The sequence below is a fragment of the Megascapheus bottae genome, chromosome 11 (genome assembly GCF_031878675.1).
Source record: "Megascapheus bottae isolate mThoBot1 chromosome 11, mThoBot2.hap1, whole genome shotgun sequence".
Classification (NCBI taxonomy): domain Eukaryota; kingdom Metazoa; phylum Chordata; class Mammalia; order Rodentia; family Geomyidae; genus Megascapheus; species Megascapheus bottae.
The window spans coordinates 53,301,960-53,326,270 of NC_143519.1; the positions used below are offsets into that span (position 1 = coordinate 53,301,960).

The following is a 24,311-nucleotide window of genomic DNA, read 5'->3' on the forward strand; positions in this document are numbered from 1 at the left end:
GAGCCACCTTCCAAAATGGTAAATTTTGATATATTTTACTACATATAAATTTAATACTACATATAAATTTAAAGAAAACAAATACATTTTATTAGTCAAGTAATCCTTAATGTATTAGGAATAAATAAAAATTGTGAGTATATCCTTTCTAGGAAATAAAGGATGAACTTTATCCACTGCAAGGTGACTGAGAACTTGTCCAAAGAACTGATCATTAATATTTAATATTTTTAATTGTGAGCTAAGAAAAATTGGGGGGATGGGGTCCAGGATCAGTCTTCTCAGTTTCCAGGTGATTACAGAGCACAGTCAAAGTTCAGAAATATTTGTGTTTGATAGCAGTAGTCTTTCTACTTTAGTTGACACAGCTCTTACTCAATTTTATTGTCTACTATGTATAGTATTGGCTTGTCTATGTTCCCATTATCATAATAGAGGTAATATCCCAATGGCAAGATTGGGTAGAAAATACATGTGTCATAAAAGTAGAAAGCCTGGCTCTTCCATGAACTATAGTATGGGTTAAGTTATTTATCTGAACCCTATTCCTACTGTGTAAGATGGATGCATCTATTCAGAATGATATTCAATAGTTGATGGCTACTACTGCTAATAAAAATATAGGAAATGTTAGTTTCAACAAATCAAATACAACCACTTCAAATATGTAAAGAGTATGTCCTAAATTCTATGGCAAAAGTACAGGTAAGGGTTAAAAAAACCCATACCTGCTCCCCTGGCTGGTGAGGGCTAGGAGTTGTGGGCTGCTGAGGTTGATGTGCATATTGACAGAGCTGCTGCTGCTGCTGCTGCTGCTGTTGCTGGAGGGTGTTAAAAATGAGCGAACCACCAGGAAGCTATTCAAGAATACAAACAAGAATTAGTCACTCATGTTTGCATTTATGTTTTACATGAAATATTCTACAAATATTAGTAGGGCTTTGATTATATGCCAGGCCCTCTCTGAGGTGCTGAGGAAAGAGGTGAACTAAAAGTAAAACAAGGGCTGTAGATAAAGGTTGATAACAGAGTGCATACCTACCACTCCCAAGTCTTAGGTGCATGTGTGTGCACATGCACATACACACCCCTCACAAAACCTCTCAGAACAATCCTTTCCTTGCAGAAAAAAACAAGTTGCTTGACCTTAGAAAGATGTGCTTAGAAATAATTTTTAAAGTGTTATTACTTTGGATCCTAAAATATATTACTGTTATTATTTGGCCAAACTGAAGATTGAATTCAGAGCCTAGTGCCTTATAAGGCAGGTGTTCTACTACTTGAGCCATGCCTCCATCCTTTCTCCCCCAGGCCAACCTAAGCTTTCATTCTCCTAGTTGTGCTTCCCCATTCACTGAGGGTAACAGGTGTGATGAGATGGAGTCTGTGAACCTTTATGCTTAGGCTGCACTTGAATTGTGATTCTCTGATCTCCACCTTATCATGAGTAATATACTGACACTTACACTAAAATTTTAATTGTTAAAAATAGTGATTGCAGAAGCCATAACTGGAATAAACATACACACTTATGTGTAATAGAAAGAATTTGACAAGTATAAACTCTAATATATAAAGTATATATAAAAGGAAAAAAAATTAAGCTGTGAAAAAAGTAATTTTTTTTATTTCTTTCTTTTTTTTTTTTTTTTTTGCCAGTCCTGGGACAATTTTGCTCAAGGCTAGTGCTCTGTCACTTGAGCCATAGCATCACTTCTGGCTTTTTCTGTGTATGTGGTACCAAGGAACTGAACCCAGGGCTTTATGCATGTTAGTTAAGCACTCTACCACTAGGCCCTACTCCTGCCACCCCCCCTCCCCACCTGCCCCGCTTTTTTTTTTTTTTTGCCAGTCCTGGGGCCTCAGAACTGTCCCTGAGCTTCTTTTGTTCAAGTCTAGCATTCGACCACTTGAGCCAGTCACTTCTAGTTTTTTCTCTCTCTTTTTGGCCAGTCGTGGGGACTGAACTCAGGGCCTGAGCACTGTCTTTGGGGCTTTCTCAAGGCTAGAACTCTACCACTTGAGCCACAGTACTACTTCTGCCTTTTTTCTATATATGTAGTACCAAGGAACTGAACCCGGGTCTTCATGCATGCTAGGCAAGCACTCTTACCACTAGACCAAATTCCCAGCTCCTCTAGCTTTTTCTCTTTATGTGTCACTGAGGAATCAAACCCAGGCTTCATGTATGGTAGACAAGCACTCTACCACTAAACTACATTTCCAGCCCAAGTAATTTTTTGTAGCTAGAAAAAACAAAACAAAACAATAAAAAAACACATGGATTTTAATGTAGCATAGTTAGGAACTCTGAATCTGGAAAGAAAGTGCATTAGATTTCCTATTTAGTGTGAAGACATTATTAGCTCTCACTGGGAACTTAAAAAAAAAATGGGGGGTGGGGGAGTGGTAAACTTGTACTGAACACATGCTTCCTTCCTTAATCACCAGTGAGTAAATGTAGGGAAATAAAGTTATCTCAATGAGATGAATGCTCCTTTCCTTTCCTTTTTTTTTTTTTTGACCAGTGCTAGGGGCTTGAACTTAGAGTGTAGGTGCTATACTTGGACACTTTCTGCTCAAGGCTAGCACTTGAGCCACAGCACCACTTCTGGCTTTTTTTGTGTATGTGTTACTGAGGAACTGAACCCATGGTTTACATGCTAGCCACTCTCACTAGGCCATACTTCAGGCCCCTGAATGTTCCTTAATCAACGTTATCAAAGGTTTTTCACTCCTCTTACAAGTATGAGAAATTCTGTGAGAGAAATTCTTCCATAGAGAAAACTCCAAAAGCAGTATGCAGGAAAAGTAGTCTGTCCAAGCCAATGTAATCTTCAGCTTTGTCTGTACTATAAATATACAGTTTGTAATTAACAGCTGACATACACAGATACTGCATCATGTTTATGAATATGTTTAAGTTTTAGTGCTAAGGCAACTATGCATTTAGTTGTATTTGAATACCAAGTTGGCTGAGTTGTACCAATAATCCATAGCTCTGTCATTTCTTGTCATCATACCTTTATATTCAGGTCTACCTTTAAGTCCTCTGCAGATTAATTCCATCCATTTTCCAAACAAGTAGTATCAGACTCCTAGTATAACAGCTAGACCATTCTATTTTTTTTTTGTCTTTTTTTTTTTTTTTTTTTTTTTGCCAGTCCTTGGACTTTCTCAAGGCTAGCTCTCTAACACTTGAGCCACAGCACCACTTCTGCCCTCCCCCACTTTTTTTCCTGTGTATGTTTAACTGAGAAATGGAATCCATGGCTTCTTTCATGCATGCTAGGCAAGCACTCTACCACTAGGCCATGCTCCTGGCCCAAGACTTAGACTATCTAAATACACACTGTGCATTAAATTCTCCATCGTATTGTGCTTGCCTGCGGTAAAAAAGTAAACTGCCTTGCTGATAATCCCCAACCCCCCATCCCCCTAAAAAAAAACTTCCATCTGTTATCTTTTTTTCTTACAATAGTAAGGATTAAACCCAAAGCCTTGTTTTTTTTACTGCAAATGAGCTACATTACCAGGACAGATTCTGTCTTCTCTTTCTATGCATCAACATAACATTATAAGTAAAACTTCATTAGACACATATTATAATTTAAGATTACATGTAATTTATAATTAGATTACAATTTAATATCTACTCCTAGATGCTGAACAGTATTAAAAGAAAATCATACTCTCAGCAAGGCTCAGTGCTACACACCCATAATACTAGAACAGGAAAACAAAACAAAACAAAAACTAGGCAGGAAAACTACTAGCCTGAGATATACAGCAAGATCCTATCCTACAAAGCTAAAACAATCTAACAAAAAAATACTGTAACTCTTCTCAGGGCAAGAACATGAAGACCATATACTCTTAAAGCACAAAATCTATTATAAGCAAACAGTATACAGAAAATATGGGATAGGAATGAAGTTTGTATCTCCACTGGTGTAGATGTAAACTCTCCACACTGGAAGAACTAGTTCTTGCCAGGATCTAATAAGTGGGGTCCCAACACGGCTATGTTCTCTTCCACTTGACCACACAAAGGCAGCAACAATCACACCTTTAAAACGCTTGGAATGGATATAAATGTCAATATTGACATGTACAAATATATATTCTTAAAAAACCAGAATACAAAGTTTTCATCAGAAGTAGTGTTTCAAGTTTACCTGGAGTAGGTTTAAAGGCCTGAGATTTGAAGTATTTTTTAAACCAAATGGAACACCTGTTAAATAAAACCCATGGTTACAATGGAACTGCACACACACACACACACACACACACACACACACATACACACACACAAACACACACACACAAAAAAAACTTACTTTAATATATATACCAGTTATGTACCTTTTACATAAGTGTGCTTATTTTCTATACTTCTAAAACATCCAAAAAAACTAATTTTCTTAGATATTGATCAATACCAATATTTCAAAGGTTACAAGACTAGATGTTCAAAATATTTATATATTGTGAAGCCAAAACCTTTTCTCATGATTCTCACTACTGACAAAATCACCTAAAACTATGTAGGCACCATGAACAAAGTAAAACTACTGTTGTGTTAATACATTTCAGGTACTGGCATCCATTTACACTTCCTAATGACATATAGTAAGTAATGTAATAATCTCATTTCTACTGCTGCTACTTTTATAATGACAATGAAAATACTGAAGAACTGGTTGAATTTTGTATGAAAGCATAAAATCCATTCAGGAGAAAAAAATGCTCTTTTAATTACGAATATGTCCCTAAAACTCAGTACACAAAATTAAGCCAAGGTTGGGTGCCTGTAATCCTAGCTACTCAGGGGGTTGAGATCTGAGGCATGAAAGTCTGCGAGACTCTTATCTCCAATTAACCACCAGAAACTCAGAAGTGGCACTGTGGCTGAAATGGTAGAGCACTAGCCTTGAGCTAAAGAGCTCAGGGATAGCACCCAGGCCCAGAATTCAAGCCCCATGACCGACCAAAAAACACCACCAATAAATAAAATAAAATTAAAGAGAAAATTAAGCCAGAGGCAAACTTTTTAATTAATAGTATTTATTAACAATTATTATTAATAATGTGGGCTATGAGGGCCACATAGAACCTTGTTACATAATTTATTTCTTCCTTCCTCTATCCCTTACCCCTTTCTCCACTTTTTAAAACAATTCTTTAAATATATAAAAATGATCTTGCAGATAATAGATGGTGGCTCACGCCTGTAATCCTAGCTACTTCGGAGGCTGAGATCTGAGGATCATGGTTCAAAGCCAGCCTGGGCATGAAAGTCTGTGAGACTCTTACCTCCAATTAAACCTGCCAGAAAAGTGGAAGTGGTGCAGGGTCTTAAGTGGTAGACTGCTAGCCTTGAGCCCGAAGAGCTCAGATAAAATGCCTAGGCCCAAAATTCAAGCCCAGGACCAACCAACTGAAAAAAAAAAAAAGGAAAGAAAAAAGAAAAAAGGGAGGCTAAGGCAACAGGATCATGAATTTAAGGCCACTTGGGGCTATCAAGTGAGATTCTTGTCTCATTTTTGAAAACCATAGTTAATGCCAAGCCCTTCTCTATATCTTAATAACTATGAAACAAAGCACTAATAGTACCCCCATTTTATTTATGAAGAAGACACAATTCAAAGGTAACTTATAAATAGTGAGTTGTCTAACATGACTTCAAATGAATATGGTGTGCCTCTAGAATTTATTTATTTTTTGTTGGTCTTGGGGCATGAACTCTGGGCCTGGCCTGTGTGCTGTCCTTGAGCTCTTCAGCTCAAGGCTACTGCTCTACCCTTTGAGCCACTGGAAGTGTCCAGTTTTCTAGTGGTTAACTGGAGATGAGTTTCATAATCTTTTGTGCCCAGGCTGGCTTTGAACTGTGATCCTCAGATCTCAGCCTCCTGAGTAGCTAGGATTACAGGCATGAGCCACCACGCTGGCTTACCTCCTGAATTTAGACCTTTAACTGCCTCTCTTGCACAAAAATACTTTGGAACTACATTTATCTCCCCTGGACCATGACCACATGGATAGCAGTAAGGCATTTTATTATAATGTTTTGAAAAAGAATATAACATGCACAGACTTATACATTTATTAATAAGTTTCGTCACAGAAGTTGATATCCTGTGTGGTATAATTAAAAACTCAAGACTTTCAAAGGCTTTTAAAATGAGATACTTGTGGCATAACACTTCACAAATTAGTTACATTAAATGCGTTTAGAAATACTCTTAAAATTTTATAAGTTATTATTTGCAATATTCAAACCTGCTTGAGAAGCTGCCTGCACTGCACTGGGCAATGCATTTGGTAGTAGACCTCCTGAGGGTAGAAGGCCACTCAGGTTTATTCCTGCAGGAGTTATGGCACCAGTGTTACAGCCCAGCATGGGGTTTGAACCACTCATCAAAGCCTGTGCTCCACTGTGGGAGAATGAGACAAAGTATTAAAACTGAATTTTTAAAAAAACAAAAACCCAGCCATATCATTAAAAAAAACTTCAGAACAACATCAATTAATTTCTGTATCTTAAATTATTTCATAGACTCATTTTCAATTTAATGGCTGAGAGTGACAAAGATGACTCCAGCCAAGTACATAGCAATGCTTAATTTGAAAAGTAAAGCACTAACCAAAGGATTAAAAGATGGTAACAGGATAAATAGGAAAATCTACTCTGCTGCCAATTCTAAGTATTTTCTTGCAGGTAATAGTGCTAACATTACTCAGACTTTCAAAGGCTTTCGAAATGCCTTATCTGTGGTATAACACTTCACAAATTAGTAACATTAAGTGCTTTTAGAATTACTAACATTAAAATATACAGCTGAGCTGCTTTTGCACCTATCTAACCTGTTCTCTTCTAGTTTGACTGGTAGTCTTCACTTCACAAGTGACTGCCTTAAAAAGAAAGAAAATAAACCCAGCATGTCACTGCAAACTTACCAAACAGAGCTCACTACATTGATGAAGTTAAGTCCAGCAGAGTTTGCCATGACCTGGGTGGCTGTGGTTCCTGTAGTTATAGATGTTACCATGGTAGAAAGAGGAATGGTTGTTACAGGCATTGCCTGGCTCAGAGACCTTTGCTGCTGAGCAAACTGAGTTAACAAAGTGGGCTGAGGGGTGAAGCCTGAATCTTGGGGAGTAGGGGTGGCTGGAGGGGTACTAGCAGTTGAGCTCTGGGCATCAGGAGGGTATGGGGTCGATGAAGGGGTTGGTGTAGGAGTAGATGGCTTAGGAGTTCCAGATCCTGCTCATTGAGAAAAATAAAAATTGCTAGTTTGTTATAAATGGCCAGTCCTTTTTAAAAATAAGGTTAATGGAATCTTACTTAGCACTGACAAATTTGTTCCAGCTATTTTTTTTTTAAAGCAGTTAACTGCAAGTGTTAATTTCTACACATGATACATGAGTGTTGATACACTCAATTACAATTAAGGATGCAGTATATCAACTACAACTCCCATCAGAAAGATGCTATTACAGTAACAGCGAAAAAATACATTTGTATTCTATCACAAGACCCCATTTAAAAGTTAGTTTCCTACATGCTGCCTTTAGCCTAAACGTTCAAGATGAATTCAAATTACGTTTTGTTATTTATGATTTCACTAATTCAAGACTTCTTTTAAAAATATTGCATAACAATCTGAGATAAACTGTGAACATATTTAATAAGTTATATATGGTTAACATTCATATTTGGCACCTACATATACATGTTTAATTCCTAACACATCAAGTTTATCCTGATAAATTTACAAAGAACAGTAATAAAGCAATTATTTGATAGATAATACTGCATCTTTAACAGTAACTGTGTACTTCTGCTTAAATGTAGAATGTATAGAAAATCTGTTGTGAATGAAGTATGCACAGTTTATCAATTTTTTTTAAAAAAAAAAAAAAACAAAAATAAAAACCAAAAAAGTAAAACCAAAGCTCTTGAGGTGTTTTCTTTTTTAGCTTTCATGTCCTGCAGAAAGAAAGGAAAGAAATGTGAATGTCCAGAAGCTGTCACTCAACCCTTACTTAAAAGTAACAACTGTGTTCAGTAGATGACCATAATCTATACCCACAACATAAGAAGTGTGAATAAGACTTTCATCAGAAAATTTATATTTTTCTTTGTGCAAAACAAGAAGGCAGAAAAATTACACCTTTTGAGCTATCGAGATGAAGATGTTTATATCTAATGCGAAAACTATCCTATCACTGTGCAGTGTACTAAAACTTCCAGCACACATTATCTATAAAAAAAATCTAAAAAACTGGATTTTCCCCAAAACTGTAAATTAAGATATTCAGACATTTGTTACTGTGAAGAAATTCTCCCAAACTAAATCTAGCATTCTTATAAAACTTGATGTTAAAAAAAAGTATCCAGTAGTAAAAACACATTTTATTATCTTCAGAGTAATGCTTTGATTATCACATTTTAGTAACTGACAACTTATAAAAAGTGTAAAAGTGTTTTTGAGATACTGCTTTAGGTTGATTGTATCACCACCTTGGAAACTAGCTGGCCGCTTACATATACAAATAAAAAAATCTGCATCAACAGCTCTTAGAGCATTTTTTTCCAGACTAGTCAAACAGTTTACATAAAATACAAAGCACCCTATGGTACAGTCAAATAAAAAGTTTTGAATCTTATTACCAAGAATAACTACAGTATTATTTTTTAAAGGAGATGTGTAGGCTGCAAGTCTAAAAGAAAGGTATACACAAAGTGCATACACAGATACAGAAAAACATACAATAAGCACATAATACATACAATCAACAAGAGCTCTGCTTGAAATTGCTCGCACAACTTATACATTTTGGGTACAGAGTACACTCAGATTTCACTATTCACATGTTGCACAACTGTCTTAAACACTAATGCAAAAGCTTATGAAAATTGTGATGAATTTAAGTTATAACTTACTTTGTGATGAGCTGGCAGGTGACAGGGCAGCTGGAGAAAGCATGCTAACTTGATTGAGATCTACAGATGATTTTCGAGAAAGACTTGGAGGCTTAGAAGATGGAGGAGGAGTTGGAGATTTAAGAAAGCTGCTGGCCTGTTGGGGTGTAAAATAGTTACCTAGGAGAAGAATATGAAAATGATTCACGGACTCATAGTTCAAAGTTCTGTGAATTGTAGAAATAAAAATAAGTAAATCTTCAAAAAAGAGCTTGTTGTATAACATTTCTTACTCTAGATTATTGAAAATGCATTTTAATACCTGAGGAACTACTTCCTGAGCTTGTAGGAAGTTTGATGGGTGGCGGTCGATGCTTTATTCCCTTTCCCAAAACTGAAGATTGAACTGATAGGGTCTCAGACTGCTACAAGAGTGACAGTAAACAATCTTGTTAAAACTGAAATCAGTAGCACTACATAAAAACAACCTATCACTGCAAAGTCCTCTCAGTGGTTGGTTATAGACTGAATATTCTAAATATAAAAAAGAAATAATTTCACTGGGGCTTATCAAATACCTAACACTCATAAAGGATGAGAGAAAGAATTCTGGGTAAATGGCTAAGGACAGAATCTGAGTGAGAGGAGCCAAGGATTTAGAAGGCAAAGCTTCTACCTTCCTCACCTATTATTTCCTGAATGTTAACAGTTGAACCCAAATGACTAACACAAAAATATACACTTTTTCTATTTTTATATACTTTTTCCTATCATAAAATGATAAATAACAAAGTTTAAAGTAAAACTAAAGCATCTCTCTACATTTCAAAATTTGATCCTTAATATCTTTTAGAGTCCCTAAAAAATAATTAGGTACAAAAAACATATACATACTTCCCCTTCTTTCCCTGGAGAAGGCTGACTCAGATTGGCTGAGCCACTAGAGCTGTGCGACATCTTGACTGGACATTTAGCTTCATTCTGGACCAATTCTTGGTACTGATTAACTATCCTAAAGTATTATACAAAACAAGGAAGGACTGGTTAACCTTATATCATCTGAACACATGGCCTTGAGCTTGCCAGGAGGCGCAATACCACTTGAGCTATATCTGTAGCCTAAATCATTTTATTTTTTTGTGCCAATCCTGTGCCCTGAATCAGGTGTTGGTGCTGCCCTGAGCTTTTCTGCTCAAAGCTACTGCTCTACCACTTGAGTCGCAACTCCACGTCAAGCTTTTTGATGGTTAAACTGGTGCTAAGAGTCTTGTGGACTTTCCTGCCCCAGGCTGGATTTAAAGTGAAATCCTCAAATCTCTGACTCCTTCAGTAGCTAGCACGCTAGGTGTGAATTACTGGTACTTTGCATAAATATTTTTATTTAAAACAAAACTTTAAATATTTTTCAATTATATGGAAAACCATCTTTATGATATTAAAATGTCCAAAAGATACAATTAAGTTCCCCTAAGTCTCATCCTATGAAAATGATTTTTATAGTTTCTTATACCATATTCGTTCAATATTTTCTAAAAAAACCTGGATTTTAAGGTTGGAAAGGACTTAAAGTAATTTTATTTCTGAGGTTAACATATTAAACTATTTCATATTCAAGCAGTTAAGTACTTAAAATCAAAATTAAAGGATATGGAAGGGGTGACATTTGTTCACAAAGGAACAGACTTTTAATTAATTGAATTCAAGGCCTGGGTGCTGTCCCTAAGCTCTTTTTGCTCAAGGCTAGCATTCTACCACTTTGAACGACAGTGCTACTTCCAGTTTTTGAGTAGTTAATTGGAGGTAAGTCTCTTGGTAACTTTTCTTTGAATCATGATCCTCAGATCTCAGCCTCCTGAGTAGTTAGGATTATAGGCATAAGCCACTGGCACCTGGCCAGGAATATACTTTCTTTTTTGCCAGTCCTAGGGCTTGAACTCAGGGCCTGGGCACTATACTTGAGCTTTCTCAAGGTTAGTACTCTATCACTGGAGCCACAGTGCTTTTTCTGTGTATGTGCTACCAAGGAATTGAACGCAGAGCTTTGTGAATGTTAGGTAAGCATTATACCACTAGACCACACCCCTAGCCCCAGCAATATGCTTTTTATCAGATTTATGTACTATAACCCCTCTGTACATCACCTTTACAATAACCTTTATAATAACAATAAATTTTAAAAAACCAAATAGATGATTCTTAAATCTTCCTATTATGACAAAATAAAAATGTATTATTTTTTTTACCTCTCAGCATCAGTCTTTGACCCAATAACGAACCTAAAATGTTAGAGAAAGAAAAAAAAAACCACAAAAACTATTACATGAATGTTTGAAAAAATCCTAGGATTACTTTTGAAGTATTTCCAAGTACTACAGACTTTGACAAGTCTATTGTAGTATTAGAAGTATTACAGACTTTGACAAAATGCTGGCCATATTACTAGATCACAAAATCACTGTGACTTTTGCTTTTCTTTCATTTTAATCTTTGAATACGGAAGTTATTCTGTTGCATAACATAACTTTACAAAATTATTTTGTATGAAGAACACATCAGAGAAGTATCTTTACCAAGTCTTAAAAAAAAGCTTGACATTATGATTCTTAACAGATTATAATTACTAAAATAATCCTAATGAATTATTTATATTATAATTACCAATTTGGATGATCATCTGTGGAGGAGCTGAAATATTAAATGTGAAAAGAAAACTTGGTTAATGTAGCTCAAATTTTTAACTTTACACTTACTAAAATAACTTAAAAATATGGAAGAATGACTAAAAGATAAATCAGGCAACATTTCTATAGCAATCCCTATACAATGTATAAATTCTTTTCTTGGCTAGAAAAGTAATCTGTTGATAATTTGGATCTAATTTTTAAGGAGAGAATATATACTTTGTGTTCCAGAGAACATAATAAATTTAAAGCTAATATAGCTCTAATGGGAAGATTTTCAGTACAGGTAATATTAAATATGGGAATATAACATTAAGTATATAAAAATATTGAGTATTTAGAACACTTAAAAATTTTAAACATTAAATATATTTCACAAAAAAACATTAAACAGACACTAAATATAAGTAATCAGAATAACTGGTGTTTGTGTTGTATTACCTGAGGATTTCTGTGCTAGAGCTTGAATTTAGGGCCTAAGCACTATCCCAGGGTCTGCTACTCAAGGTAGTTAGCTCTCTACCCCTTATGCCACAGATCCACTTCTGCTTTTTTTTTTTCCTTTTTGGTAGTTAATTGTGTGTGTGATGGACTTTTCCTGCCTAGGTTGGCTCTAACTGTGATCCTCAGATTTCAGGCTCCTGGCAGCTAGTGTACAGGCATGAGGCACCGGTGCCTGGCTAAAGAATTTTTCTTTTTTTAAATTTAATTTTTTATTGTCAGGCTAATGTATACAAGGATTACAGTTACATTTGCCAGATAGTAGATGCATTACTTCTCCCACATTGATACCCCTTCTCATGTTTTTGTCCCCATTTTCCTCCCCTCAACCCCTTCCCAATCATCTAGGAGTTTTTTTAATAGGTACTGATGCATTTGCTCTTAAAATATACATTTTGCACCCTAATTTCTTTTCCTTTTTTTTTTTTTTTTTTTTTGCCAGTCCTGGGCTTGAGCTCAGGGCCTGAGCACTGTCCTCGGACTTTCTCAAGGCTAGAGCTCTACCACTTGAGCCTCAGCACCACTTCTGGCTTTTTTCTATGTATGTGGTACCGAGGAATCGAACCTGGGTCTTCATGCATGCTAGGCAAGCACCTTAACCACTAGGCCAAACTCCCGGCCCTCTTTTCTTTTTTTTTTTTAAATTGTATTTTATTGTCAGGATAATGTATAGAGGGATTACAGTTACATTTATCAGGTAATGGGTACATTACTTCTAGAACCTTGATACCCCTAATTTCTATTAGTATTAGTAACTTGACGTAGACCTGGTCCAGTCTTTTACTGCTGAACTTTTTTTTCTCTTTTTAATTTTGTTCTTTTCAAACCAGTATCAGAGGGCCAGGAGTTTGGCCGAGTGGTAAGAGTGCTTGGCTAGCATGTACAAAGGCCTGATTCAATTGCTTAGTACCACAAATATTTTAAAAAAGCTAGAATTGGTGCTGTGCCTCAAGTGGTAGAGCTCTAGCCTTGAAAAAAGCCCAAGGACGGTGCTCAGGGCCTGAGCTCAGCCTCAGCCTCAGGATTGGCAAAAACAAGAGAACAGTATGATTAAAAATAAATAGTAAAAACAAATAAAAGTAGACTGACCCTGTATTAAATATGTATAACTATATATATTTTGCCAATACATAAAACATACCAAATATCCTTCAAAGCAAGAATAAAGAAATTAAATCATGAGGCTTTAAAAAAAATAAAATTATCTTACATATCTCAGACAACATGGTAACTATGGCTTAAATTTATTCACATCTGCTAGGCGCGATGGCTCAAGCCTGCAATCCTAGCTACTCAGGAGGCTGAGATCTGAGGATCAAAGTTCAAAGCCAGTCTGGGCATAAAAGGACCTGAGATATCTCTCGAAAATGGGAACTGGGGCTTGGCTCAAAGGTAGGGTAGTAGCCTTGAGCTGAAGAGCTCAGAGACAGCACCCAGGCCAAATTCAAGCCCTATGACCGACTGAAAAAAAAAATTACATCTATTGCCATACTTAACCAACAACAAGTAGAGTCTCCAAGGGGAAATTTTTATTCATTAATAACAGCTCATTAATACTTACAACTAATTCTGGATGCCTGAGTTTGTCAATAAAGTATATTAAGCAAAACTCACTGAGATGGAGACATCTGGCTGTCACTTTCTTCATCTGCTTTACATGGCTGTATTTTACCATAGTAAAGTGGATCACCAAGTGACTGCAAGATGGTCAGCTTTGTTTTTTGATACTGATTACCAGCTTCACATTCAAATACATAATCATCTCTTATATCCTGAAAAAGACAGAGCATCTCAAATAAAAAATTCACAAGCAAGCAATCAGAATTAGCAAACATTAGAATTAACTGTATTATAAACTATAGAAATGTGTTTAAGACTGAGTAAGAATAAAGCTTAAGACAGTTCTTATACTAGGGAACGAACTCAAGGATACCAGTGAACAATTCTGCTCGCCCTTTTCATTGGTTACTGGAGAGACAGGGTCTCACTTTATGCCTTGGCTTGCTTGAATTATGATCCTCCTGCCTGGGCTTCTCTTGTGTTGCTGGGATGACAGGCACACACTGCTGCAGCCAGCTATTGTGCTTTCCCTATAGCTAAGCTAGAAAAACAGGTGTGAGTCCCTATCTACCCCCTGACTGAGAACTTGAGAACTTTATTTTAAAAACCTGAGTTGACATCAAATCTCCATCCCCTGACCTGTTTCCTAGGTAGTTAGGAATCTAAACTTGAGCCATCATATCCAGTAGGATATTTCTTTTCTTGTTTTTTTTTTTTTTTTTTTTTGAAGAAAAAAGCAAAACAACAAAGCATTGATGTCTACTATGAAGTATAGTATATCATTTAAACATTTACTGAGCATGGCTATTAGCACCAAACAAGGAGTGTCTCATGTAATCCTCACCACATCCCAATGATGGGCTGTCTCCATATTACAGGTGAAGGATTCAGCGACTTGTCTGGGGTCCTGTAATCCAAACCCTCATGTTGTTCTACCCCTTCCTCTGCACTGCTGTACAATACTTTGGGAATGAGAGTACCAACAGAACACTAAAACTTTGAGAGAAATATGGTAAATTCCATATACCTGACATATACATTACAAATATTAAATGGTTTTTAATATAAAACTTTCAAAAGCCAACCTATTTTTTTTTAGTTATCTTACCATACATATAAGATATCCTAAAATATGTCATTATTTTTTATCCCAATTGTGCCAATTGGGAAAATTGTGTCAATTTTTTCTAAGTTACTATTGCAATAAAAAATACAACATTTTCATTGAGACATCCTTATAAGAATGTCATCATATAATGCCAATAATGCCAATAACAAATGTTCTTTCGCTTTGTTTTCTAAGATAATGCTTCCCTATGTGGCCCAGACTAGACTTAAACTTAGGATCCTCTTGCCCCAGCATCCCTAGCACTGAGAGTAGGTGCGCACAAGATCGGTTAGCTAAATGAAATTCTCTATTAAAATTACTCTATTACTTAACTCTGAGCCAAAATAATTATTCCTTCTACATCCTCAAGAATGCTTTTTTTTTTAAATTCTGCATTAAAAGCAATTCTATTTTTAATAAAAAAAAAATTCAGACCCATGTTCGAAACCGAGACTGGGAAATGATCACTTACATGGGCCGGCCAAATAGTTGGTTGTGAATCATCAGATTTGATAGATTTCTCTACTTTAGCATATTTCTCCACCTAAATAAGACAACAGACAAAATGGAATCAGAATTTTGACTAAAGAGAAAAACTGAAGTATCTGAAGAATATAACATAGCTACTAACCCCCAAATTCTTGTATCATTAATGTTAGCAACTACTTGTGTGTAGTTTAAAATTTATCTAATATGTAAGAAGATTTGTCAGTTAAGACAAACTTGTCAATTAAGACAAGTTTAATAATAAAAAATAAAATTAGCATCTCACTGGCTACTAAATAGATAGTTGCTTTGCTGGACAGTGTCCTTTTTCATATTTGTTAGACTTTCCTTCAGGGAAACTGAAATGTCAGAGATAATAGGATTTTTAAGAGAAAAGAAGTTGTCATTTATTAGTGGAACAAAGTTGGAAAGAGAATATATAAGATACAATATTAAAGTTATTACAATTTTAAATCTTTGTTATTTAGACCCTTTATTTTATGGTATCTCTTAAGGAATGTGTGCAAACAAATATTGTCATGTACTTGGTAATCATGATCTTTTTTTTTCCTTTGTCAGTCATGGGGCTTGAACTTTGGGCCTGGGCACTGTCCTTTAGCTCTCTCAAGGCTCTACCACATGAGTCACAGAACCACTTCCAGCTTTTTCTGTGTATGTGGTACCGAGGAATTGAATCCAGGGCTTCATGCATGCTAGGCAAGTACTCTACCACTAGGCCACACTTCTGAGCTAGGAACCATGATTTTAAGAGCAGGGAAAGTATATAGTTCAGTGGTAAGGAGTCTGTGGTTCACCACACAAGGCCCTGGCTTCAAACCCTAGATCAAAATGAAATGAAGCATATACCAAACCAAACCACCAAACAAATAAGAGCAATAGTAATTTAGACTCACTTGAGCACCCGTTATAAGCTTGTGAAAACAGCAGCTCAGATCTGCTGAACGGGAATTTACAATTTAATAAGCTTTCTAGGCAACTCATTCAAGCATAACATTTTAGAAGAACTGCTTTTGATATGCACTCTTCCCTCCTTATTACAATTTACCCTAAACATCTATTCTTATGCTATGTTCCCTTAGGAGCAATAAAGTTTCAAAAAGATAGTATGACTTAGTTCTCTAAGTTGTATATAGTCTATTCATATTTTTGATTTTGTGCTTTACAGAAGTGTCTTTTAAATCTTTTAAAGTGTCTTTAAAGCATGTTGACACAGAGCTTGAAAAAAGTACGTTAACAAAAAACTATTATAAAGAATTGGATGGGGGCTGGGAGCGTGGCCTAGTGGCACTGTGCTTGCCTAGCATGCAGAAAGCCCTCAATTTGATGCCTTGGATTCCACAGAAAAAGCTGGAAGTGGTGCTGTGGCTCACATGGTAGAATGCTAGCCTTGAGAAAGCTCAAGGACAGTGCTTAGGCCCTGAGTTCAAGTCCCAGGACTGGCGCGCACACACACACACACAAAATTGGATGAACCATGAACCAGAATGCAGAGAACAACAGGATCTCTCACAAGATACCTCCATCTCTATAATCATTTATCGTTCATGTGTATTTGAGATTAGTAAAGAATATGCTTAGGGTTCCCAATGGGGCTCACTGCTCTAACAGTAATCTTTAAATCTAACCAGTTTGAAGAAAAAGACAAGCAAGAAAATTATGAAGAAAAACCATGGAAAACCCAGTAGCATTTTAGCTATCATTTACATAATAAACATCACATTTTTCTACATTTTCAAATATTTTCTACATTATATTATGTTGTTCTAAACTCAGAACTATATTAAAATTTACAGCCTTATACAACTTAATGTAAAAACAGCCTGGTACTCAAAACAGGCAGGTGATTTTTTAAAATTGTTTTTAAGAGGAGATTGTTTTCTCAAGTTATTAGTTGTCTAATGATAATATTTAGGATTATCTATGAAAAAAGACAATTTCATGAATTGACTTACATCCACTTCAGATGGCAAGACCAAATTACAGGGACTGCGCTTCCACATATCTACACACTGAAAAATCGAAAAAACAGTAAAATTACACCAAAACATTCTAAATAAGGCAAGCCTCCTGATACAGTTAAGCTTTAAGCTATAAACAATACATACTTACATTGCCTGCTTTAGAAATTTTGAGGTCATAATGCTGACCTGCCTTTCTTTCCTTTTTTTTCTGTAAGAAATCAAGTAATTTCAGCTGTGGAGGAGGGGGACAGTGAGACAGATCCTGCTGCCGATTCAGGGAGGACCTGGAATACCTCTTGAAACACCTGAAATAGTAAAAAATCTGAGCTCAACAAAGTTAACTGACTCATAATATACATGGATTTAAACTAGTGTAAGTATGTAATTAAATCACAAACAGTTATATAACATGGTCACATGTGAAGCAATGTCCTAGGCACAGATGAAGTAAAAATGAACATGTTAAACCAAATTCCCATTACCATGAAACTGACAGTCCAGAGTGGAAACAGTCATAAATAAACAAGTAAGATAATTAAAGTCTGAGTTCAGATAACAATATGCAATAGAGAGGAAAATCCAGTTCTGTAATGAGTAAGTGAAATGGAGGATACATGAGAAAAGGGAGGGAAGAAAGGGGACTTAAAAAGAACAAACCCAAAAATCAAACAAACAAAAAACATGTGAGCTAAGACACGAATAGTGAGAAGAAACCAGTTATAGAAAGTCAGGGGACAAGAAACCTGATTCTGATCTAGGTATAAAAAAGCTAAAGTCACCTGGAGAGCTTAACAAATAACTCAAGTTGAAAAAATCAACAATTCCTACATCCACTCGAAAATTGGTCTATCTCCAGCTGCACACAGTTTTACACACCTGTAATTCCAGCAGTTCAGAGCCTGAGAATGATCAACAGCTCAAGGCCAGCTTAAGCTACCGAGTTAAGACTATTGCAAAACACTAAGAGATAGGTATAAAGTACTTACTAGCATGTATAAGCTATTAGATTTCATCCTTAGGACCATCAAAAGTAAAACCACTAAAATGTTCTATGCCTAAAACATATATGCATATGTGTATAGTAAATTTTGGGAATGCAGCTAATGAAATGAGAAAGAATGAAAGTGTCCACTTTTTTGGTGTGTGCCAGTTAGAACACAAAGTAGGGGCACTCAAGGCTAGCACATTACCATTTGAACCACAGCTCCACTCCAGCTTTTGCTGGTTAGAGACAAGAGCATGCACATATATATATATATATGAAATGTACCCAGTATTACTTTTTTTTTTGTTTGCGGTGGGGTGGGAATTAAACTCTGGACTTAGGCATTGTCCCTGAGCTCCTCAGCTCAAGGCTACCTTGAGCCACAGTGCCAGTTATCGTTTTCTGGTGATTAATTGAAGATAAGAGTCTCATGGACTAGTGCCTGGGCTGGCTTTGAACCTCGATCCTCATGTCTCAGCCTCCTGAGGAGTTAGGATTACAGGTGTTAGCCAACACGCCTGGTTTATTCCTTACTTTTTGGTAACAAAAAATAAATTAATCTTTTTTTTTTTTTGCCAGTCCTGGGCTTGAGCTCAGGGCCTGAGCACGTCCTTGGACTTTCTCAAGGCTAGAGCTCTACCACTTGAGCCTCAGCACCACTTCCGGCTTTTTTTGTATGTATGTGGTACCAAGGAATCGAACCCGGGTCTTCATGCATGCTAGGCAAGCACTTTAACCACTAGGCCAAACTCCTGGCCCAAGTACATTATTAATCTTTAAAAAAAGAGTATAATGGACTTTCTTGCCTGGTCTGGCTACAAACCAGGATCCTCAGATCTCAGCCTCCTGAGTAGCTAGGGTATACAGGCATGAGCTGGCAGCACCTGTTTATGATCCACCTTAAAGCTGCAGCACCAGAAAGCAATGAAATTACTTTTTTTTTTTTTTTTTTTGCCAGCCCTGGACTTGGGCTCAGGGCCTGATCACTGTCCTTGGGTTTTCACAAGGCTAGAGTTCTACCATTTGAGCCACAGCACCACTTCTGGCTTTATTTCTATGTATGTGGTACTACATACTGTGTGGTTAAGTAGAGATAAGAGTCTCATGGACTTCTGTGCCCAGGCTGGCTTTGAATGTCAACCCTCAGATTGGTGTGATCCACCAACTTCCAACATGATCTCCAAATTTTAAAAAATATTTCCAATTAAAAGTACTTATACTCAAGGGGAAAGTATAATAAATAGTAGAATTTAGAGGTACTTATGATACAAGTATGAGCAATTACCGTTTCATTGGGCGAGTATTCATCTTTTGCCTGTTATAGAGCAGTCTGTTTGCAGTGCAGGCTACAGCTACAGAAGGATCAAGACACAGTGGTTCAGCTGTAGCCAGAATCAGTTGGCTCTCAAGCATTAGCTTGTCTTCCTGAAATGTAAAAGAATATATATATATAAGGCATAGGGTTTTCAAAAAATAATCATACATGTCACTTAAGAAATATTCCCTGAAACTATTATGTTAAAGACTATAGTAAAATGCAGTAGATTCTAGCTTTCAATATTAGCATGTAAACTTCAGAAACTTGACCACATCCAAAAATTCTAGTAATTTGTACACTGTATGCAATTGTCAAACTATAAAAGTGAAAGTCTACCAATTACACAAATAGTTAAAATACCTACTTGTGTGCTAGGCTTGGTTCTGTTGGGAATATAGCAGGGAAGTGAACAGATAAAATTCTCTTTACTCATAAAACTCATGGGACTGTAATGAAACACAGCTCTTTTAGTTAACTGAAAAGCCCCATTCTACACTATGCCTAAGTACATTATTTTATGTCAGATTTGCCTAAACTTAGAAAGGTGGTAACCAGCTGGGACTTTACTGTAAAAAGTTCCCTGAGGAAGGGATTACTGGAAGTAGAGAAAGACCATTAACAGGTAAAGCTCATAAAGATATACTAGTTTTTTACAGAGAAGACTCAAAGTTACTACATGAATTAAAGTATGTGCAGAAAAGTTTTTATACTGAATGTCTCATATTATATTTTGCCCATTCAGAGACTGAAAAAATGACATAAAGATATATTCATAAATGGCAACTCCTTTTTTTTTTTTTTTTTTGCCAGTCCTGGGCTTGAGCTCAGGGCCTGAGCACTGTCCTTGGACTTTCTCAAGGCTAGAGCTCTACCACTTGAGCCTCAGCACCACTTCCAGCTTTTCTCTATGTATGTGGTACCAAGGAATCGAACCCGGGTCTTCATGCATGCTAGGCAAGCACTTTAACCACTAGGCCAAACTCCCGGTCCCTCCTTTTTTTTTGGGGGGGGGGGGTCCTAGAGCTTGAACTCTGGGCCTGGGTGCTGTCCTTGAGTATCTTTTGCTCAAGACTAGCACTCTTTATCACTTGGGCTACAGCGACACTTCCAGCTTTTTCTGTGATTAATTTGACCTAAGAGTCTCATACATTTTCCTATCTAGGCTGCTTTGAACCATAATTCTCAGATCTCAGCCTCCTGAGTAGCTAGGATTATAGGTGTGAGCTACCAGCACCTGGCTCTGGCAATTCCTTTGTACATCTATTTAAAGCTATTAATAATAATAATAAAATAACTTAAAATTAAATCCCAAACCAAAAAACTAACCTGGGTCCACTTGTGGTTATCACTTGTTATTGAATGAACATCACAGATTAACGTCTGGAATAAAATTTAAAGAATTATTATATATTCATGACTATATGTAGACATTATAAGTTAAAGTCCCAATAAAAAAGAAACTTCTTAATGAAACATTCCATACCTGCATCGTGGGTCGTAAGAGAATGTGCCTACTTTGGTAACCAGGAGACTTCATATTACTGGACTGCCGATAGTCACGTATTTCTGCTATGACGCACCCACAATGAAAAATATTAACCTGTTGTGGAGAAAAAGACATTTGTGTGAGAACCATTTATTGAAGGCCTGAAAAGTAAGTTTTTAACTGAACACTTCATATTTTTTTCCCCTCTGATTTGGTACTGAGGACTCCAACCCAGGGTTTCATGCATGCTAGACAAGCACTCTACCTCTAAGCCACATTCCCTGAATATTTCACATTACTTTTTTTTCCCCCTGTGGGTCATGGGGCTTGAACTCTGAGCTGAAGCCCTGTCCCTGAGCTCTTTAGTTCAATGTTACTACCCTACCCCTGGCCCTGGCCATTGTCCCTAAGCTCTTCATTTCAAGGCTACCACCTTACTCCAGGAGCCACAGCCCCACTTCTGGTTTTCTAGTAATTAATTGGAGATAAGAGTCTCATGGTCTTTTGTGCCCAGGCTGGCTTTGAACCTCAAGCCTCAGATCTGTCTCCTGAGTAGCTAGGATTATAGGTGTGAGCCACCACGCCTGGCTGAATATTTCACATTCTTTTTTTTTTTTTGCCAGTCCTGGGCTTGAGCTCAGGGCCTGAGCACTGTCCTTGGACTTTCTCAAGGCTAGAGCTCTACTACTTGAGCCTCAGCACCATTTCTGGCTTTTTTCTATGTATGTGGTACCGAGGAATCAAACCTGGGTCTTCATGCATGCTAGGCAAGCACTCTACCACTAGGCCAAACTCCCGGCCCCATATTTCACATTCTTAATCACCCTTTTCCTTAGCAAAACTCCTAGTATTGCTGGAATTAAGTCAAGGCAGCAAGGAAAAAGTAAAGGAAAGTAAGGAAAAACTAAAGCTGGCTATAACAAAGTATAGACAAAATACCAGTTTCTGGCCCGCAACTTAAAGCTTCATAAATAGTCAAAGAAATTCCCCTCCTTTCTTTTCTCAAGGCTAGAGCTCTACCACTTGAGCCATAGCACCACTTCCAGCTTTTTTTTTTTTAAATGTACGTGGTACCAATGAAGTGAATCCTGGTCTTAGTGCATGCTAGGCGAACACTCTACCACTAGGCCAAACTCCTGGCCCGCTCAAGAAATTTTTGAAGAACTGAATAATCTGCACATTTTGGTGCAGTACATAGTATTTCACAATGAACTATTTTTACAATAGCAATGCAAAAGGTGCCATTTTGTGTTCTTAATATTGTTAAGAATTATGTATCATAGCCAGGCATGGTAGGGCACGACTTGTTATCACAGGAGGTGATAACACTGGAGGTGGAGGCAGGAGGAATTTCAGTTCAAGGCCTGGTTGGGCTATATGGCAAGACCCTGTTCATGTCCTAGAAAAGATTAAATATAATTTATCAAACACCAAAATTACTTGTACGTAAAAATGTATGTACATACATATATTAGTACCATAACAATCTATCATATATACAACAAATTTAAGGAATATTTATATATTTATGTATTTAAGATAATTTGTTGATATTTTGAAATTCCTAAACTAAGGACATCCTCCTGCCTAAAGGTTCTGGGCAATGTGCCAGGCAGAATCTGTTTCTAAAAAGTATTTTGTATTATATATTTCAACGTCTGTGTACATATATGCAGGCAAGACATAGTAAAGCAAAGTTTATACCTGAGATTTTTCTAGAAGATCAACTAGAATAGGAGGTAATTCTTCTGCATCTAAGTATTCAAGCAATTCTCCTTCTTCATAAGGTAGTCGAATAGTCTCAGAATCTTAATTTTCAAAACATAAAGTTTATGGCAATGTTTAGGAAAACCAGAAAGGTTAGGTACATAATCTAAATCAAAAAATACTTTTACAGAAAAAAGCGTAACGGCTTTCCTAATGTTCTTCTTTAAGCCTTGTAAATCAATCACATTATCGAAGGACTTGTTAACAGCATTTTAGACCAGAAAGGAAAAACCAGCCTAACATAGTAACATATCTAGTGTAACATTACAATTCAATCACAGCCATCAGTTATCAGAACATAAAACTAAAAAACTAATGCACATTAATTAATCACACCTGGAAAACAGATAAGATGGTACTACCTCATCTAAAAATGGCCTACTCTCAGAACTACAATTATCAACATGAAGAAAAATTCCTAAGTGAACTCTCTGTAGAACTCATTACTATTATCACACAACTGTTTCAGATCATGGTAGTAAATTATAAGAGTATACACAATGATCTTTTCAGAAACAGAAATATTTTAATAAATAAAAACATTTTAAAAGACAATGTATCTGCTTAATTTTGAAGGTTCTATACTCAAAACAAAATACATTGAAAATGCAATGTATCTTAATGTTTCTTTTGGTATATTTGAATACAAGCATCAATAAGCATACTAACAATAAACAAAATTTGACAATTATTTAAAATTAGCTGACCTAAAAGACATATGAATTAGAATACATTCCAAATGCCTGTTCAAGAAGCAGAATTATACATAGCAGAACAATTTCAAACATTCTAGCAAAAAGTCATAAGGAGAAAAACTGGGGATAAAAGTTTCCTTTTATCATTAAGTCAACACCGAGTCGTTTAAAAAATGAATTAGTATCAGAGAATATTCTGCACCTGGCAGTTATTTTGTATACACTGGAGATCTTACCTGATCCATTTTTTCCCCTGAGCATCAGAGAATATCCCTCATTTCCTGGGTAGAGATTGACCACCAAACAGGACAAAGTTTCTTGCATAACAAGTTTTTCTAACAAGTTCACATTTCTTCTTAATTTCTGCTTTAAAAAGAGGCAGAGCTCATGAAAATAATCCAATGGAACCTTGAAAAACCTGATCTGAATCAATCTATTGACATTTCTTCTACATTGTAATCTTGATTAGATGGGGAAGACTGAGTATTATAGGGCTGCACATAAACTTAATTTTTATATAATACTATGGTCTAGGGTAAATTAATATCAAAATCAAAATGAAGTCATTAAAGCAATAAAAATACCACATATTTTGGGCAGAAAATAAAAATACTTTTAAAAACCATTAAATGTAAATTACACATAAAAGTATGTTAATGAAGAATCTGAGCCATGGTCTAAGCTGTATGGTGGCAAATGCACATTCCTTCAATACTTGAAGCCTACACTGAATCTAAATCAGTTAAGAAAAAAGGATGTTTGAGTCAAGAATATTTACTTTTTGCAAGACCTCAAATGAACTAACATTTTTTT

The 24,311-nt window shown here is 36.3% G+C and overlaps 1 protein-coding gene across 10 annotated transcripts in view; it reads right to left on the reverse strand.

Annotated features, from left to right (window-relative positions):
• The window catches only part of Supt20h (SPT20 homolog, SAGA complex component), a 34,898-nt gene that overhangs the window by 4,924 nt on the left and 5,663 nt on the right, over positions 1–24,311 (reverse strand). For 4 of the 10 annotated variants that reach the window (XM_090342287.1, XM_090342285.1, XM_090342283.1 and 1 more), the window contains exons 5-22: positions 23,735–23,864; positions 22,741–22,844; positions 21,034–21,150; positions 20,877–20,930; positions 19,518–19,657; positions 17,396–17,552; positions 17,239–17,295; positions 15,252–15,323; positions 13,726–13,883; positions 11,588–11,614; positions 11,173–11,205; positions 9,824–9,941; positions 9,252–9,354; positions 8,951–9,109; positions 6,961–7,030; positions 6,283–6,437; positions 4,179–4,234; positions 729–857 (exon numbers count right to left, since the gene is read on the reverse strand). In XM_090342287.1, coding sequence (XP_090198413.1) covers positions 729–857; positions 4,179–4,234; positions 6,283–6,437; positions 6,961–7,030; positions 8,951–9,109; positions 9,252–9,354; positions 9,824–9,941; positions 11,173–11,205; positions 11,588–11,614; positions 13,726–13,883; positions 15,252–15,323; positions 17,239–17,295; positions 17,396–17,552; positions 19,518–19,657; positions 20,877–20,930; positions 21,034–21,150; positions 22,741–22,844; positions 23,735–23,864 — 1,839 coding nt within the window. Of the gene's footprint in view, positions 1–728; positions 858–1,880; positions 2,853–4,178; positions 4,235–6,282; positions 6,438–6,960; positions 7,031–8,950; positions 9,110–9,251; positions 9,355–9,823; positions 9,942–11,172; positions 11,206–11,587; positions 11,615–13,725; positions 13,884–15,251; positions 15,324–17,238; positions 17,296–17,395; positions 17,553–19,517; positions 19,658–20,876; positions 20,931–21,033; positions 21,151–22,740; positions 22,845–23,734; positions 23,865–24,311 lie in introns of those variants that run through there. The other 6 variants (XM_090342286.1, XM_090342282.1, XM_090342289.1 and 3 more) reach the window with 5 other exon arrangements.